The following is a 19134-nucleotide window of genomic DNA, read 5'->3' on the forward strand; positions in this document are numbered from 1 at the left end:
TTGCCAGGTCCATATCCCCCAACAACCCACCCTCCCCTCCTGGCACCTTCCCCGCCATTGCAGGAATTGCAAAACCAGTGCCCACATCTCCTCCCTAACCTCCGTCCAAGGCCCAAAATGAGCCTTCCACATTCATCAAAATGTCACCTGCACTTCCACACACCTCATTTCCTATATCGGTTACTCCCGATGCAGACTCCTGTACATTGGGGAGACAGGACACCTACTCACAGAGTGCTTCAGAGAACATCTCTGGGACACCCCTACCAACCAACTCCACCGCCCCAAGGCCGAATACTTCAACTCCCCCTCCCACCCTCCCGGTGCCTGGAGGAAGAACACCTCATCTTCCGTCTTGGGACCCTCCAACCCCATGGCATCAATGTGGATTTCACCAGTTTCTTCTTTTCCCCTCCCCCCACATTACCCCAGTTCCAACCTTCCAACTCAGTACCATCCTCATGACCTGTCCCATCTGTCCACCTTCCTTCCCCACTATCTGCACGACCCTCACCTCCAACCAATCACCTTTACCCCCACCTCCATACACCTCTTGCACTTTCAGTTACCTTACCCCCAACCCCATTCCCTCCCATTTATCTCTCCATCCCCTAGCCGCCCAGCTTCATTCCTGATGAAGGGCTTTTGTCCAAAACATTGATATTCCTGCTTCTCAGATGCTGCTTGACTTGCTATGCTTTTCCAGCACCACACACATGACTGTGGTGTCAGAGGGGGAGCACTTTGGGGCTTTTCCATATTAGTTATGGAAAAAGTATAGACCAGATCTAAAAGTTAAAGTTCTAAATTAGAGTAAGACCCATTTTGACAGTTTTAGGCAAGAATTTTCAAAAGTTGATTGAGAGAGGCTATTCGTAGGTCAAGGGACCGTTGGAAAGTGGGAGGCCTTCAAAAATGAGACAACAGGAGTCCAGAGGCTGCATGTTCCTGTTAGTGTGAAGGGAAAGGATAGTAAGTATAGGGAATGCTGCATGACTGGAGATATTGAGGAACCAGGCAAAAAAATAGGAGGCATATTGGCAAATACAAATAGCTGGGAAGGGGTGAATCTCTGGATGAGTATAAAGGCAGTAGAATTATACTTGAGGGGAATCAGGAGGGCAAAAAGAGGACAAGAGATAACTTTGGAGGGTTTGAAGGGGCTGTATGAAGGGGCTGACTAAACTGGGCCTATTTTTCCCTGGCAGGTTGAAAGCTGAGAGGTGACCATATGGTGGTTTACAAAATCATGAATGGCCTGGATAGAGTGAATAGCCAAGGTCTTCTCACGAGGTAGAGGAGTCCAAAATCAGAGGGCATAAGTTCAAAGTGAGATGGAAAAGATTTAAAAGGGGTGGAAGGGGTAACTTTCTTACGCAAGGTTCCATTGTACTCTTAGTGGAATCCTAGTGGACCAGATGGTACCAGCTAAACCAGATGACAGCATGTTTCACATATCCCTAGTAGGATGAGAGACACTAGCCCCATGTCCCAGTTGCTTGCCCTGATCTGAATCCACGGAACCAGGAGATGATACCTTGGCCACCCCAGATGTAAGAAAGTCATGCTCCACTCGTGGGGTTTTCAGGAGTCGGCTTGGCTCAGAGATTCACGGAAACATTTGATCAGATATTCCGATGAGGTGGATGAGGCTGACCAAAACTCTTTGTGGCCCCGATTCCTTCTATTCGCAGCAACATTTCGCTTTGTCTTCCCGTCTTAATTAGCACAGCCTCCACATTGTGAGGTAGCAGCTGCCGAGCCCTTTTAGCCTCCCCATTCATGCAGAGTGAAAGGAGGACCAAGCAAAGTTGGCCCTAACTGTACATGCTTCTATATGAGAGACACCACAGACCAAATACAGATGCATGGCCACAAGCACGCTCCCAGCTCCAAACTCAGACCAGTATTTATGCTTGACATAAATGAGACATGAAAAGAGGAAAATGAAAAAAAATCTTTTGAGGAAAATTCAGCAAGACAACAGCAAGGCAGCACTGAAATATGGCCATTAGAGATCTCCACCAGTGGGGGAGGGCAAGGGGAATATGTTTAAAACCATACAGAGATATTATCCAAGAATAAAAACAGATGCCACCGAGATTTCCCTTCAGGATAAACTATCAGCTTAGAAGACATTTTGAAGACCTACCTCATGGAATGCATTGCCAGGATCAATTCACTAATAACACTGAATAATCAAGAATTTTTTTTAGATTAGATTTCCTACAGTGTGGAAACAGGCCCTTCGGCCCAACAAGTCCACACCGACCCTCTGAAGAGTAACCCACCCACCCCCCCCCCCCCCCGACTAATGCTCCTAACAACTATGAACAATTTAGCATGGCCAATTCACCTGGCCTGCACATCTTTGGAGTGTGGGGGAAACCACAGTACCCAGAGGAAACCCACACAGATGCAAGGAGAATGCGTTACCTCCACACAGACAGTCCCCAAGGCTGGAATTGAACCTTGGACCCTGGTGCTGTGAGGCAGCAGTGCTAATCACTGAGACACTGCACAACCCCACACCTGGGGTACATGTGTTTCACCCCAACAGACACAGGCAAATTAAAATTCATCCAGTGGAAGAACGAACTACTTCAGAGACTATGTAGGGAGATAATGTTCAACCAATGCTTTCCACACATACAATAAAGAATCCATTGAACACAGATGTAAATATTCACTTTGTATTTTGATACTTGAAAACTGGTACAAACCAGTTTTTATTTTTGATTTTACAATGTTTGAGATTTGTGTTGCATTCCAGAAAATGTTTAAGACATGTTTTGTCTTGACTCCTGTTATATTTAAGTTCTGTGTACGAATTTAAAGTTAAGAAGCAATTTTTTTTAACAGTACTTAATTAAGGATGTTTTTATCACGTAAGGGTTAGGGATTTTGGGCTGATTGTCTGAGACTCAGATACTAGGCTGTGAAGGGATAGTGACTTGCATTGCATTATCCTATTCGCTCAGGCTCATAGGATCAAGAAGAAGGATTGTGGCCAAGTGGCCAACAGCCTAAATAACTATGCCCAACACAAAATTGGCTAAATACTTTCCGCAAGTCAGGCTTGATGGAATGCAAAGAGGCCAAGTTTTCTACTGTTCAAAAGCAAACAAGGACAATCCCAGATTTGTCTTGCACATTGAACTGGAGTGTTGGAAACTCATTAAAAAATACTTAGTTCTTTGTTTGGCTCACATCGTAATAGCACTTGGATAAACATGTTTTATGAATAATAAACTGGTCTAAGTGTCTGTGTAGAATATTTCATAGGCAACAGTATTTAATGTCATAAAACACCACAGAAGAATTGCAAAACAAAACAGAATGCCGAACTATATAGGGTCAAAATACATATGTATACACATATTAGTTGGAGTATATGGTAATTCTATTTCAGAAGGTACACTTTCTAATTAACATCGATCCTAATACAAAACTATAAAGAATATTCTGGTCAACCCCCAGATACACTAACAACATGAACGCTGAAACAAATATATCTCACTTATCTGCTTGCAGTGGTTGTGTTTAAATTGGGAGGTGGTGCCAGAATTACTGAGCACTGCTTGGTGTGTTTATCTCCAAATGGGAGGTCCGGGTTGGCTTGCTGCTGAGACACAGTTTCAGAATAACAGTCGGGGTTGGCAGAAATGGATCTTAGAATTTGCACAAGAACTAGAGAAAGTATGAGCAGGAAGTTACACACAGGAAGGAAAGGTGAGGGCAATTATTTCAACTTTCAAATGAGTTGTGAATGAAAACTTCAAGGTTAACACTATATGAGAACCAGAGAAGAAGAGTGAGAGAATGGGACCGCAAATTATCTTTTCAAAGTGCTGGGCAGTCAAATGGGCTGAAATTGGTTATTTTGTGCTATGATTCCACAGGGATTGTCATCTCAAATCAGGAGGGCCTTCTCAAGTTTCTACACAAGGTGATGATGGATGTAGAGCCTGTTCCAAACAAATATTCTTCTTGAATAAGTGCTTGAATGCCTGTGGTCGATAATCATGGAGAGTGCTTTTGTAAGTGTTGTAGGGAGGAATATCAAAGAGTAATCTTAAGGTCTATGTTCCTTAGCACAAGCTATCTTTATTCAGAGCTCTATTGCCACATATGTGGGAGAGGCCAGAGACCACCCCGAATCTGGCTTTCACGTGGAGCCCAGTTGCCCTCTGAATTACAGCTCAGATCGGAAGTCAATTATGCTTTGCATTGTCCAGTGAAATACAACATTTTTATACCTTCCCATTACAATAATTACATGCAACTTTGACATCATTGTTAGCCACATCCCCCTAAGATATACATCCAGTCCACTGCATACATGATCAATGATTGGCAACTCCATGGACAGCTCTCGGTCCTCCCATAATCTCATGATGTTAACCAGATACCTCCATCATCTGTCTTTGGGATCTTACAATGTTTCTGACAGTTTTACGCCTTCCCAAACATTTTCCGGCTCTACCGCATTATTTACCAATTAGCTAAATAGTTCCTTTTCACAAACAACTCTTCCAAATTCTATGCTAATTTTAATGTCACAAATCTCTACCAATTATTATAAAGTCTTTAAAAACAAATCTAATATGAACTTACTGTGTTATAGCTGACAAATTGAGAACAACCTCTCTCTAACTTCAGCCTGAGAGATTAAACAAACAACTTGCAATTTATGACCCCTGCTATTTGCATGCTATAAGTGATTTTTAAATTAAAGTTTCATTTTTTAAAAATCCTTTCTATTTCTACTCGAAACACTTTCCATTGCTAATTATCTTTTCTTAATAAAAGTAATTTGTTTGAATTCCACTGATGATGGTGAACTTCAATTACTTCTGACTTTACCAACCTATTAAGCAAAACTTGTTTAGATTCAACAACCAGTTAGAGAACATAACCACATCTTCATTCTATATTTTGTAATCTGTCTCTATCACTCTTCCTTTGATCTTTGGATGCAAGAATTTGTTGAATTATTTGCACTTAATTTTCAATTATTTATATCACCCCAATTGTGATCTATCTTTTTACAATCATTCTCTGCCCTCCTCCTGTGCCAATGGTGTTTTTTGGAGATCTTGTTCAGAGTATTTATCACTTTATCTTCTCAAATAAACCATAGTTCTCTTTACTGCCATTGAATCATTTGCTAAAGGAATGCAACTAACCTTTGCACATTAGTTTGGTGTCTGCCTTTCTAATTCTACAATCACCTAAAAAATTCAGAATACAGTAGGATCATACTTTTTTTTTCTACTTTTTACTATATAACATGCTTGGGACTGTGGGTAAACGAGACCTTTCAAAAATGCTCCTTATTAAAATGTTTGTATGTTTAGAACTGTCTGTTGACAGAAACCTGATTAACTTCCCTTATGTTTCTTTCAAGGGAGAGTTTCACCTTATCCAGTATATCTATATGGAGACGACCGACCTAGCTGTGAACATCTGCTGTATGGAACTGTCAAACTCTTTTGACGATCTTGTGTTAGCTAAAAACAAAAGCCCCACGCGGCCATTTTGTCTGATTTAGATCATGGGCTGCTACAACAGTAAGGATGTAGAGCAGTAAGGAGAAAATGAAACAAACTTTGTTTTTGATTTATGTCTAAAGTCTGATGGGGAACCAAACTGCATTGTTTAAAATGATGTGCACCTTCTATTGTCTAGCACTCGCAACAGTGATGTTGCACTGAAACATGGAGCAACATTACAGGCAGGAAGGTCCCCGGGTTCCTGCAGCTCACAGCTCATTCTACCCAGTCAGTCCCTCTCTGCAATTGAGCTTCTATTTGTTTCTTCTCTCCCCCTCCTTCTTTCCCCCAGCCCTACACAGCTCCTGCTGATCTTTCAGTTCCTAGTTCCGATACAGGGTTTATTCCCGGAATGTTAACCTGGCTTCTCTCTCCACCTGTCACAGAGACCCACACCCAACAGGTTACAGCTGGCAGGAGGCAAGAGGATGGGGTCAGATTATCAGGTGGATCTGTCAGTGCCCTTTAATTCCACAGATTGTCAGCGGGGCAGAGTTTTTCCTGTCATCATTTGATCCCAAATGAAAGAAGGGAAAGAGCCTCTCAGTGAAAGTGTGGGTGAAAGTGTGGAGATGGGACATGGTGTCCGCATTGTAAAATGACACCTGTCCACCCTCATAGTCCAGGAAAACCCCAATCTTCCAGGGATTCACACTTGTGCTCAGGCGGCTCCATGAGGGGCAAGTGCCGGCTAAATAACCACTCCCAGGAATCAGCCACACAACCCAATATCCTGTCTCCGGTCTTGGGTCAATACCCCCCTTCCTCTCCACAGACTCTCGGGCCACACCCAAGCCCCACTCAGTCTTGTCTCCCACCTCCACCTCCCAGTAATGTCTCCCTGATGTGAATCCCTCCAATCCAAGGACACAAGTACACTGATCAAACTGTGTCACTTTTCTCGGAAGTTCAGTTGGCTTTTCTCCGAGTTGCGCTCTGGTTCGGTCCTGGGACAGGACTAGGCAGGGATTTGCAGTGTTTGGATCCAGAGTCAGAGAGGCTGGAACTGTGGGAAAGTTAAAGTAACAAAATTAGTTATTAAGGGAAAGAAGGGAAAAGGTACAAGGTGGGTGGGTAAGATTCAGTTCGATGGAGGGATGGCTGGAAAAGGGAGGGAGGAGACAACAGAAGCATGAGGTATAGAAGAGGGACTGCGGAATGAAAGAAATGAAAAAGAAAAGCTGGGGGTGGATGAGGGTTGTCATGGGGCATAAGGGGTGGGAACAAAGCAAGAGGGAAAAGGGCACATGATGAGGAACAGGGAAGAGGAGAGGAAAAAAATGAATGAAAGGGAGGGAGAGAAAGCAAATCCTGTTAGAGAGTCAGAATGTGGAAATTATAGAAAGGGAAGTAGTGGGATTAGTTCAAATTCACACTTAAAATGTGAGCTTTATTTCAATTAATTACACACCTTCGTACTCACATCTACTGATTAATAACTTCCCATATTTATATTAACAATGCATCCCAATCAACCCTTTGTTAATATATTCATCATTTGTTTCCTCATTCCATTCAGTCTCAGGCATCCCTTCAGATCTTGTTAGACGATAACAGATAGGTAAAAACAATGACTGCAGATACTGGAAACGAGATTCTGGATTAGTGGTGCTGGAAGAGCACAGCAGTTCAGGCAGCATCCAATGAGCAGCGAAATCGAGGTTTCGGGCAAAAGCCCTTCATCAGGAATAAAGGCAGTGAGCCTGAAGCATAGAGAGATAAGCTAGAGGAGGGTGGGGTGGGGACAAAGTAGTGTACAGTACAATGGGTGAGTGGGGGAGGGGATGAAGGTGATAGGTCAGGGAGGAGAGGGTGGAGTGGATAGGTGGAAAAGGGGATAGGCAGGTAGGACAAGTCCGGACAAGTCATGGGAACAGAGCTGAGCTGGAAGTTTGGAACTAGGGTGAGGTGAGGGAAAAGGGGAAAATGAGGAAACTGTTGAAGCCCACATTAATGCCCTGGGGTTGAAGTGTTCCGAGGTGGAAGATGAGGCGTTCTTCCTCCAGGCGTCTGGTGGTGAGGGAGCGGCGGTGAAGGAGGCCCAGGACTTCCATGTCCTCAGCAGAGTGGGAGGGGGAGTTGAAATGTTGGGCCACGGGGCGGTGTGGTTGATTGGTGTGGGTGTCCAGGAGATGTTCCCTAAAGCGCTCTGCTAGGAGGCACCCAGTCTCCCCAATGTAGAGGAGACCGCATCGGGAGCAACGGATACAATAAATGATATTAGTGGATGTGCAAGTAAAACTTTGATGGATGTGGAAGGCTCCTTTAGAGCCTTGGATAGAGGTGAGGGAGGAGGTGAGGGAGGAGGTGGGGGCGCAGGTTTTACAGTTCCTGCGGAGAGAACGGTCTTTGCAGAAGGCGGAAAGGGGTGCCACTAAGATACTTTTACTACTCCACTAAGCTTTTAATTTTCTCATGCTAAAGGGCAACATTTACCTCCATTCCCAACAAGCAAAATTATAAACTGTCCTGCACTTGAGAACTCAAAGAGATTCGCATTAAAAGTTCCACTGAAATCAAATATTTCTATTTCCTAACATCTCCCTATGATGTAGAATTCAAAATACATGTTTCATACAGTTGATATTGTATGGGTGACTGTGGGCCTGTGGCTAATAGAGTTGAAGCCTACAATGCATGATGGTAAATTATGTTAACCTTACATAAAACACCAGAAAGGAAAAATTAAAATCAGACGACTAACTACTGAGGCAAATGGCTGATGCAAAAGGTTATTCAACTGCTGCAAAATGGGATAAAATAAGATTTTTAAGAACCATGGAAACACATATCTCCTGTTTGCACAGCTGTTGGAGAAATAAGCTCAGAACCCGGAGGGTCTTGTGCAAGGATGCAGGACATTGAATAGACCAGAAAACTGAAAAAAAAAGGTATGAAAGAAGAAGTATCGAAGACATCAACAGCAACAACTTGAGACCAACCATCGCCAAGAGAGGCCACTGAGTTTAGAACTCAGAGAAGACATATTAGAACAAACCTGGCCAGTTTGCCATGTACTGGTAATATCTAGGTTCTTGTAAAACAGACAATTTATTTACAGTGTGTTTAATAAGAACTAAGGAGTTACTAATAAAGAGGAAGTTGCGTTAGATTCTAATTTGGCTATCATGAAATTTGAGACTCTAGTGGAAAAATGATCAGCAAAATGGAGAGGTTATATTCCATGAAAGGAATTCAATAATGTCCAGTTGAAGAGTCATCTAAACTCACAATGTTGCTCTCTTTTCTCTGAGTTGGGGGGAGTCCAAAACTAGAGGACATAAGTTTAGGGTAAGAGGGGAAAAATTTAAAAGGGTCCTAAGGGGCAACTTTTTCTTGCAGAGGGTGGTGCATGTATGGAATGAACTGTTATAGGAAGTGGTGGAGGCTGGTAAAATTGCAACATTTAAAAGACATCTGGATGGGTATATGAGTAGGAAGGGTTTAGAGGGATATGGGCCAAGTGCTGGCAAATAGGACTAGATTAATGTAGAATATCTGTTCAGCATGGGCGAGTTGGACCATTGGGTCTGTTTCCATGCTCTTCATCTCTATGACTCTATAACTCTTCATGAATGCTGCCTGACCCACTGTGATCTCCAGCACTTCTTGTTTTCATTGCAGGTTCCAGCATCAGCAGTCATTGGCTACGCAATAGTGTCCATACTGCGTAAGTCGCAAATTCACAAATTTTCCAAATGCAACAACTTTATTGTTCACTATATTGTGTCATCAGTGCTTTCTTCATCATTGATATCAATTGATTTCAATGACTGCATTTAAGCTAATAAATCAATTGATTCCACATATTTTAAAATGAGTGACCCCTGCTTTAGAAAGATTTTAATACTATTTTGCACAATTTCATCTGTCAAGACAACCTTATTGGGTCATAGAGTTGAACAGCAAGAAAACAGACCCTTCATTACAACTTGTCCATGCCAACTAGATATCCTAAATTAATCTAGTAATATTTGCCAGCATTTGGCCTATATCACTCTAAACCCTTGCTTTTCATGTACCCATCCAGATGCCCTTTTAATGTTGGAATTGTACCAGCTTTCACCACTTCCTTTGGCAGCTCATTCCATACATGCACCACCCTCAATGTAACAACATTGTCCCTTAGATCTCTTTTGTATCTTTTTCCTCTCACATAAACCTTTGATCTCTAATTTTGAACACCCTTACAGAGGCAGATGTTGCAATTTTAATTCAATAAAAATCTGGGATTAAGAGTTTAATGATGATTGTGAATCCATTGTCAATTATCGGAAAAACCCATCTAGTTCATTAATACCGCTTAGGGAAGGAAATCTGTCATCCTTACCTGGTCTGCCCTACATGTGATTTCAGACTCACAGCAATGTGATTGACTCTCAACTGTTTTTTGGGCACTTAGGAGTGGGCAATAAATGATGGGCTCACCAGCTATGCCCTCATCTCACAAATAAACAAAAACATTAAAATTCCCGACCATTACTACCCTATCACTCTTGAAATATATGAGATCTCCTTATAAATGTGCTTCTCAATTTTCTGTTCACTATTGAGGGGCCGATAGCACAACCCCAATAAGGTGATCATCCTTTTTCTTAATTCTCAGTTCCACCCAATAACTTCACTGGATGTACTTCCAGGAGTAACCTCCTTAAGTTAAATTTTCCATAGTTGTTAGGTGCATTAGTCAGAGTGGAGTGGGTTACTCTTCGGAGGGTCAGTGTGGACTTGTTGCGCCGAAGGGCCTGTTTCCACAATGAGGGAACTGAATCTAATCTAAGTACAGCTGCAGTGTCATCACTAACCAAAAACGTAACTTCCTCTCCTGTCTTGTTCCATTTTCTATCCTTCCCACAGTATCTATATCCTTGAACATTAAGTTGTCCTACCATTCTCTGAGCCACATTTCTGCAATAGTTATGATATCTCAGTTCCATGTTTACACATTCCCTGAGTTCATCTGCCTTAGCTATCAGGCTACTTGCATTGAAATATTTGCACTTTCTAATTTATCAGTCTTCCCTTGTCTTCTGTCTTGCGATTGCCTACCTTTACGACTTGACATGTTCCTCCTTTCAGCTGTCCCAGCCTCAGACTTATCTTTTTCTCATGACCTCTTTGGACTCCAACCCAACCCACACCTTCCACCCTACCAACCTTCGCATAAACTGCATCATCTGCCAACATTTCTGCCACCTCCAAACAGACCCCACCACCAGGGATCTATTTCCCACCCCACACCTTTCCGCTTTCCGCAAAGACCATTCCCTCTGTGACTACTTGGTCAGGTCCACGCCCCCAACAACCCACCCTCCCATCCTGGCACCTTCCCCTGCCACTGCAGGAATTGCAAAGCCTGCACCCACACCTCCGCCCTCACCTCCATCCAAGGCCGCAAAGGAGCCTTCCACATCCACCAATGTTATTTATTGTATCCGTTGCTCCCGATGCGGTCTCCTCTACATTGGGGAGACTGGTCGCCTTCTCGCAGAGCACTTTAGGGAACATCTCAGGGACATCCACACCAATCAACCCCACCACCCCGTGGCCCAACATTTCAACTCGTCCTCACACTCTGCCAAGGACATGCAGGTCCTGGGCCTCCTCCACTGCCACTCCCTCACCACCAACACCTGGGGGAAGAACGCCTCATCTTCCGCCTTGGAACACTTCAACCCCAGGGCATCAAAGTGGACTTCACCAGTTTCCTCATTTCCCCTCCCCCCCTTTACCTAGTTCCAATCTTCCAGCTCAGCACCATCCTCATGACCTGTCCTACCTGCCAACCTTCCTTCCCACCTATTCGCTCCACCCTCCTCTCTGACCTATCAGCTTCATCCCCACCCCCATCCACCAATTGTACTCTTTTCTACCTTCTCCCCAGCCCCACTCCCCTCCCATTTATCTCTCCACCCTGGAGGCTCCCTGCCTCTATTCCTCATGAAGGGCTTTTGCCCAAAATGTTGATTTTCCTGCACCTCGGATGCTGCCTGACCTGCTGTGCTTTTCCAGCACCACTCTCATCTAGACTGATTTCCAGCATCTGCAGTACTCACTTCTGCCATATAGTCATCTGTTCTATCCTCCTATTCTTACTCTCACTAGCACGTAGTACTGGGCAAAATTCTTGTATTATTACCTTCAAGGAGCTGCTTTTTGGCCTCCTGCCTCATTTCCTTCAGTCTCCCTTCAGAACTTCATCTCTTTCTCTTCCTATGTTGTTTGTACAGATGTTTCGACAACAATCCCCTGCTAGTCTGTCTCCGCTTTGAGAATATTCTGCATCTTCTCCAAGATATCTTTGACCCTGACACCAGGGTGGGAACTTATTACTCCTGATGTCTCCCTGTCAGCCACAGAAAAATTTATCTGTGCCTGACTAGAGAGTCCTTATGACAATCAATCGCATGACACAACTTATTATGGCAGAACCAGTTTTAGTACCAGAAACCTGGCTGCTCGTACTACATTCCTATGACAGTTCATCACCCCTTATCTTTTCCAAAGCAAAATACTTGTTAGAGAACAGATAGCCACAGGAGAATTCTGCACTACTTTCTTACCTCTCCAACCTTTCCTCTCCAAAGTCTACACACCTTTCTGAGGATATGTCAATAATATCCTCTCAAGGATTTGAAATGGAACGCTCTAGTTTCCCTTGCAAACTTAGCGTTGGACATTAGAATTCATGCTCTATTCTTCTCATCGCACAGATCCCTTCATTTGTCAACTTTCAGTCGTTCAAATGTTTGCAGCCTTTGCTTTTGCTTATGCTTATGGTCCAGTGAATTTTGGTGCAAAATGCCAGGTAACTTCAGACACCGATCCAAAGGAGGCCACAGAAAAGAGAAACATGAGAATTAAGAATGTCTAGAGGTTTAACAGCCAGTCATGTAAGTACATTTTCTGAGCCTTGGAGGCCACTGTAGCATCTTCACAACTCAATTCATTATCAGGAAAATTAATTTTAAGAGTTTTACCAGGGCTAATGATGTCCATCATTTCTCTCCACACTGTATACTGTAAAGGACCATTGAATTTTCCAGTAGACAGGGGAGTATTTCTTACTGAGAGTGGCAGGTACTCCTCCTTAATACTGTAAAAATAAATAGTGTTATTAATAACTCGTGAAATTCATTTTCATTAGGATATTTAAAGAAATTATATGAATGGTCAAGCTATTCCAACCTTCTCAGAACCTTGGGTTCATTTCATGTCAGAGAAGGCTAATCTTGTTTCTTTAACTGAGCAAATGAAATCTTGAGAAGACAAGGACAAAGAAAGTAAAAGCCCAAATCAATAAGAAAGGTCCAATAGATTCATTAAACTACTGGATTCATGGCAGGACATCACAGCTGACACAAAAACGGTGGCTCAGTAGTTAGCAGTGCTGCCTCACGGTACCAGAGCCCCACGTTCGATTCCAGCCTTGGATGACTGTTCTGTGTGGAGTTTGCACATTCTCCCTTTGTCTGCGTGGGTTTCCTCCGGGTGCTGTGGTTTCCTCCCACAGTCCAAAGATGTGCAGGTTAGGTGAACTTGCCCATAATGTTAGGTGCACTAATGGGTGGGTTACTCTTTGGAGGGTCAGTGTGGACTCGTTGGGCTGAAGGACCTGTTTCCACATTGTAGGGAATCTAATCTTTTCTAAAAAGAAAGGCATTCAGCTCAAAAACTTGCTGCACCATAACCAATTCTCAAGGCTGCAAATACTTGAACAACTAAAAATTGGGCACGTGCTGACTATCCAATTATGCACACAGCACTCCAAAAACTTTGCTCTCCTCTACTCCTGAATTCTTCAACATCTGACCTGGAGCAGTGGCAGCAGGCCAGTGCAGGAGTGGGGGCAATGGCCTGGTGTGGGAGTGAGAGACAGCAACCCAGTGAAGTGCATGATAGCAGCCAGCGCTCAGGCCATGAGGAAGCCCCCTGCACTAGTCTGCTGGGGAGAGCTCTTGGAGCCAGATTGTGACATTTGTCTTTTAAACTTTGATTCTTGTTTTTCTGACCTATAGTTATACTGTGTATAGCTGTCATGTAACTTGTTTTTCTCCATTTCTCTATTCTGTAACTAAGAATTGTACACAGGTACCATTGTATGTAAGATGGCACCATAAGTAACTTTTCACTGTACTTATTTGAGGGCACGCAACAATAATTCTATTATATTCGATTCGTCTCTAATTTTAGTTGCTCCACCAGTGGTTGCTGGACTTTCAGCTGCCCAGTCCTTAACCTCTAGAAAGAACACCTTAAAACTCTTCATCTTCAATTCCCTTTTCTCCTTTAATGCATTTACTATCAACCTACTCCGCTGAGTGTTAACATCTCCTAGAGGACTCAATGTCACATTTTAGTCTCAAACACCACTGTGCAGCACTTCAGATGGTATAATATATTAAAAAATGAAAATTGCTGCTCGTGACAAAACAATAATGCATTATCGCGTAAATATTCAAAAGAACTCTCCATTAAGACCTGACTTTCTGAGATTGATCAGATGTCCTGTAGTTGCTTGAATGGCCCAAGACTTGAAAATCTAGGCAAGGAAGTGTTGCTCGCTCAGTGTCAATTTACCTCAATGGCAGACTGGAGCTTAAAATGGCCACTGTGAACCTTTGGAAAATGGTCTATTATTGATATACCATATTTCAAAACCATTATTCAAAGCATTGTTAAATTATACTATTATTAAAAAATTAAATTAAGTTTATTGTCACCCAATTAATAATTTTTTTAAGATAATTTTGGAATTGTCTGAAGAAACTAAATCCACTAACAACCCTGGCAACAAACTCAACAATTTTTCAGTAAAGAACACGCTCTTACCTTTTCTTCTGACAAGCCTCCTCCTGGAATAAGTAAAACAACAATTATTGAGCATGATAGTAACAATTTCAGGAGAAGATAGGATAATGAAACAAACAGACACTGAGCAGAATGAGATTTCATGCAGAAGGGGAAAATGAAGTATTTTGCAGGAAGAATGAGGAGAAACAATATAAATTAAATGCTGCAGTTTAAATGGGAGAATAAACAGACAAATCTTCAAGGTAATTGGATGAAAAGTAAGAGGTTTTCATTTACCAATGATTGTTAATGATTTGCACCAACATGATGGAGAAAGCACATTTAGTTGAAATTTTTCGGAGGGAATTACTCATATATGTGAAAAGGAGATATTTGCTCATTACATCGGAAAAAGGCAGGGGCAGTGAAATTAATTGGATAACTCATCCATTAAACCGGAAGGATGGACTGAATTATACAGAGCATTAGTGAGACCGTATTTGGAGTAGCAAGTGCAGCTTTAATCTTCTTAACTGAGGAAGGGTGTTCGGGCTTTATAGACAGTGCAACAAAGGTTACCAAACTGATTTAAGACATGGCAGGATTGATATATGAAGACAGACTGGGCTATATTCACTGGGATTTAGAAGAATGAGGAGGGTTCTCATAGAAATTTACACTGGGCGCAATAAGTGCAGGAAGGATATTCCTGATGACTAGGAAGTTCAGAACCAGGGGCCACTGTCAACAGATACCGGCTTGGCCACCTAGGACTGAGGTGAGAAGAAGTTTCTTCATCCAGAGAATAGTGAGCCTGTGGAATTCTTTGCCACAGAAATTGGTTGAGGCCAAAACATTCAAAATTTTTCTTTTTACATATATAGTTATTAGGGCTAAAGGATCAAAGGGTATGTGGAGAAAATTGCAACAAGTGAAGTATTTTGCAGGAAGAATGAGGAGAGACAATATAAACTAAATGCTGCAGTTTAAATGGGGGAGTAAACACACAAATTTTCAAGGTAATTGGATAAAAAGTAAAAGGTTTTCATCTGTTGGATGATCAGCCACAATCACATTGAATGACAGAGCAGGCTTAAATGGCTGAATGGCCTTTTTGTGCCCTAATTTACTATGTTTCTTTCTGTGTTGCAGAATTAATGATATAATTAAGATGGTCTATATGTCGGATACTATATCTCAATATCAGCTACACTCAAGACACAATTTCTCACAGTCACCTTATGAGACAAACCCCTGTGAAATGGCAACTGGATTACAATGTGAATATCAGAAGAAGAAAATTACACTTATGAATAGGGAAACAATTCCACTCATAAGTTTCTAGATCATGACAATTCATTCACGAAAGATTTATTGTATTCCTGAGAATCTGCAGACAGTGTGGGAGCAGTTAATATAGTGACAACAGCAGAACTATCCAGGAATTAGCACAAATTCAGGTTAATTCTGCTTCTATTTAAAAAAAAAGAGTACTTTATTAAATTCAAAGTTATCACCTTTTTTTGTGATTAATACTTTAATACACTGGCCAGTATTATAATCCTACCTTCAGAAATATCAGCTCGTCCTTTTCCTCCATCTGTTTCTGTAACTTTGAGAGCTTTACTTCAATGGAACTTAATTTCAGGCGGATGTCTTGAAGATTTTTCTCCATTGGTTCGACAATCCTCTCCTCTTCTTCCCTGAGATCTCTGAGTAAACGCTGCTCTTTCTCAGTGAGAATCTGGTGCATTTGAGTGAACTCGGATGTGATGTGGGTCTGCAGACTGCTCGCCTGTTCCTACCAAATGAAATGTGAAACCTTATTAATGTCCCGCGATAAAGGGAACAAAACTAACCCAGATCCCAGAGAATCAGCACAGGGAGAGCTCACCCTCACTTCGGAAATCTTCCGTTTCTGGGTCAGTTCTGTTTCGAGAACTGCCGATTTCTTCTCAGTGAGAGAATCAATGGAAGATTTCAGCCGATTCTAAATTCCGAGAGAAATTTAGAGAATTAGACCATGCCATTGTGAATAAATAGTACGTTTTTATTTTTTTTTTCTCTCTCTCATTTACCTTATAGACTTCAACTGCTTCTTTAATCGGTAGGAATTTGTGGAGTGCGTGTTCACGCGAATCACGACAAATTAAACAGCTCAATTTTTTTTCAGTTACACAGAACAGCTTCAAATCTTCCTGATGATGCTCACATTGAAGTTTACGTTCCTCCTTCTTCGGTTCCAAATTTAATGTTCGAGCTTTCTCGGCCAGACTCGATAAGGCCCAGTTCACTCTCAGGCTAATTTCGGGAAATTCACTTCTACATTCCGGGCAGGAATGTCTCTGCCCATTTTCCCAACTCTGGGTGATACAGGAGCGACAGAAGTTGTGTCCACACTCCAGTGAAACCGGGTCCCTGAAGAAATCCAGACAAATGGGACAAATGATCTCCTCGGTCAAGCTGCGGAGCTGCTGTCTGGAAGCCATTTTCACACCCTGATTTGGTCAAACCGGTTTTCCTTTCATTAACACTTCGTTGCTGAATGCCTTGAGTTCAGCGGTTTCCAGATGATTTCCCCGGAATTATTATTATTAATTTTGAACAAAGTTTCTGTCCAATCCACTTTTTTCCCCCAAAGGAAAGATTGGAGCGCTTCGATGCACGAACAGAGTCGAGAACGAACAAACTTCTTGAATGCAGATCACGAGGGTGATGATCAATGGGGGAATCTGGCAGTGGGGGAGGGTGAGAAGAGTGAGACAGAGGAGGCGGAGATGGACGTGGAGGGAGTCATTTCATTCCTGGACTCACTACAGGTTGCAAACCTAAGGCATGAGATCCAGAATTTGAGACAGAATACTGTCTGTGGCATCCTTAGACATAAAGGATGAAAAATCTCCAAGGTACACCCTTATTGACACATCCAGAAAACATATTTTCCCCGGAATTAGACCCGTGAGGCTCGGTTTTATTTTCAGGAAACTCCTGCACTTATGTGCTATTCACAACTACAAAAATATTAAATACATGTATTCCCGGAATGTGCGCTCTCTGGATGGTGCGTGTCCGGTATGAACTGCCACAGGAAGTGGTGAAACCAGGTACAGTTACAACTAAAAAGGCATCTGGATGGGTATATAAATAGGAATGGTTTAGATGAATATGGGCAAATGGGACTAGATTAATTGAGGATATCTGGTCGGCAGAGACAAGTTGGACCGAAAGATCTGATTCCTTGTTGTACATCGCAATGAGTCTATGACGACGACTCCTTGATGTCACACTCCGTAAAACGGATCATTGACAGCAAGTCCAGCCATTTGGCGTCCAAGGTCCAGTTCCAAATGGGTGCAGTTATTCCCCTGCTACGCTGAAACACAGTTTGCCCTTGAACTCTGAGTTCTGAGGGAGGTGGCTGAGGAAATAGCGGAGGCGTTGGTTGAGATCTTTCAAAAGTCACTGGAGTCAGGGAAAGTCCCGGATGATTGGAAGATCGCTCTTGTAACCCCCTTGTTCAAGAAAGGATCAAGATAAAAGATGGAAAATTATAGGCCAATTAGCCTAACCTCGGTTGTTGGTAAAATTCTAGAATCCATCATTCAGGATGAGGTTTTTAAATTCTTCGAAGAGCAGGGTCGGATTAGAACAAGTCAACATGGATTTAGGAAGGGGAGGTCGTGCCTGACAAACCTGTTGGAGTTCTTTGAAGAGGTGACAAGTAGGTTAGACCGGGGAAACCCAGTGGATGTGGTCTACCTAGACTTCCAAAAGGCCTTTGATAAGGTGCCACACGGGAAGCTGCTGAGCAAGGTGAGGGCCCATGGTGTTCGAGGTGAGCTACTGGTATGGATTGAGGTTTGGCTGTCTGACATAAGGCAGAGAGTTGGGATAAAAGGTTCTTTTTCGGAAAGGCAGCCGGTGACAAGCGGTGTCCCACAGGGTTCAGTGTTGGGGCTGCAGCTGTTCACATTATATATTAATGATCTGGCTGAAGGGACTGGGGGCATTCTAGTGAAGTTTGCTGATGATACGAAGATAGGTGGACAGGCAGGTAGTACTGAGGAAGTGGGTAGGCTGCAGAAGGATCTAGACAGTTTGGAAGAGTGGTCCAGGAAATGGCTGATGGAATTCAATGTGAGCAAATGCGAGGTCTTGCACTTTGGAAAAGAGAATACAAGCATGGATTACTTTCTAAATGGTGAGAAAATTTGTAAAGCCAAAGTACAGAGGGATCTGGGAGTGCTAGTTAAGGATTCTCTAAAGGTAAACATGCAGGTTGAGTCCGTGATTAAGAAAGCGAATGCAGTGTTGTCAATTATCTCAAGAGGGTTGGAATATAAAAACACCGTTGTGCTACTGAGACTTTGTAAAGCTCTGGTTAGGCCCCATTTGGAGTACTGTGTCCAGTTTTGGTCCCCACACCTCAGGAAGGACATACTGGCACTGGAGCATGTCCAGCAGAGATTCACACGGATGATCCCTGGAATGGTAGGTCGAACATATGAGGAACGGCTGAGGATCCTGGGATTGTATTCATTGGAGTTTAGAAGATTAAGGGGAGATCTAATAGAAACTTACAAGATAATACATGGCTTGGAGAGGGTGGAATGTCTCCAAGTGGCTAGGAAATTGTTTCCGTTAGGCAAGGAAACCATGACCCGTGATCACAGCCTTAGAATTAGAGGGGGTAAATTCAGAACAGAAATGCGGAGACATTTCTTCAGCCAGAGAGTGGTTGGCCTGTGGAATTCATTGCCGCAGAGTGCAGTGGAGGCTGGGACGC

General features: G+C 42.7%; 1 protein-coding gene across 3 annotated transcripts in view; it reads right to left on the bottom strand.

The window, feature by feature from the left end:
- Positions 1–2679: 2679 nt before the first annotated feature.
- The window catches only part of LOC140455314 (zinc-binding protein A33-like), a 147149-nt gene continuing 130694 nt past the window's right edge, over positions 2680–19134 (bottom strand). The window contains exons 1-6 of one of the 3 annotated variants that reach the window (XM_072550090.1): positions 16427–17413; positions 16243–16338; positions 15916–16149; positions 14388–14410; positions 12536–12651; positions 2680–6561 (exon numbers count right to left, since the gene is read on the bottom strand). In XM_072550090.1, coding sequence (XP_072406191.1) covers positions 6011–6561; positions 12536–12651; positions 14388–14410; positions 15916–16149; positions 16243–16338; positions 16427–16837 — 1431 coding nt within the window. In that variant the 5' untranslated portion in view covers positions 16838–17413 and the 3' untranslated portion in view covers positions 2680–6010. Of the gene's footprint in view, positions 6562–12535; positions 12652–14387; positions 14411–15915; positions 16150–16242; positions 16339–16426; positions 17414–19134 lie in introns of those variants that run through there. The other 2 variants (XM_072550092.1, XM_072550091.1) reach the window with 2 other exon arrangements.

This window comes from Chiloscyllium punctatum, chromosome 30 (genome assembly GCF_047496795.1).
Source record: "Chiloscyllium punctatum isolate Juve2018m chromosome 30, sChiPun1.3, whole genome shotgun sequence".
In the NCBI taxonomy this organism is placed as follows: Eukaryota; Metazoa; Chordata; class Chondrichthyes; order Orectolobiformes; family Hemiscylliidae; genus Chiloscyllium; species Chiloscyllium punctatum.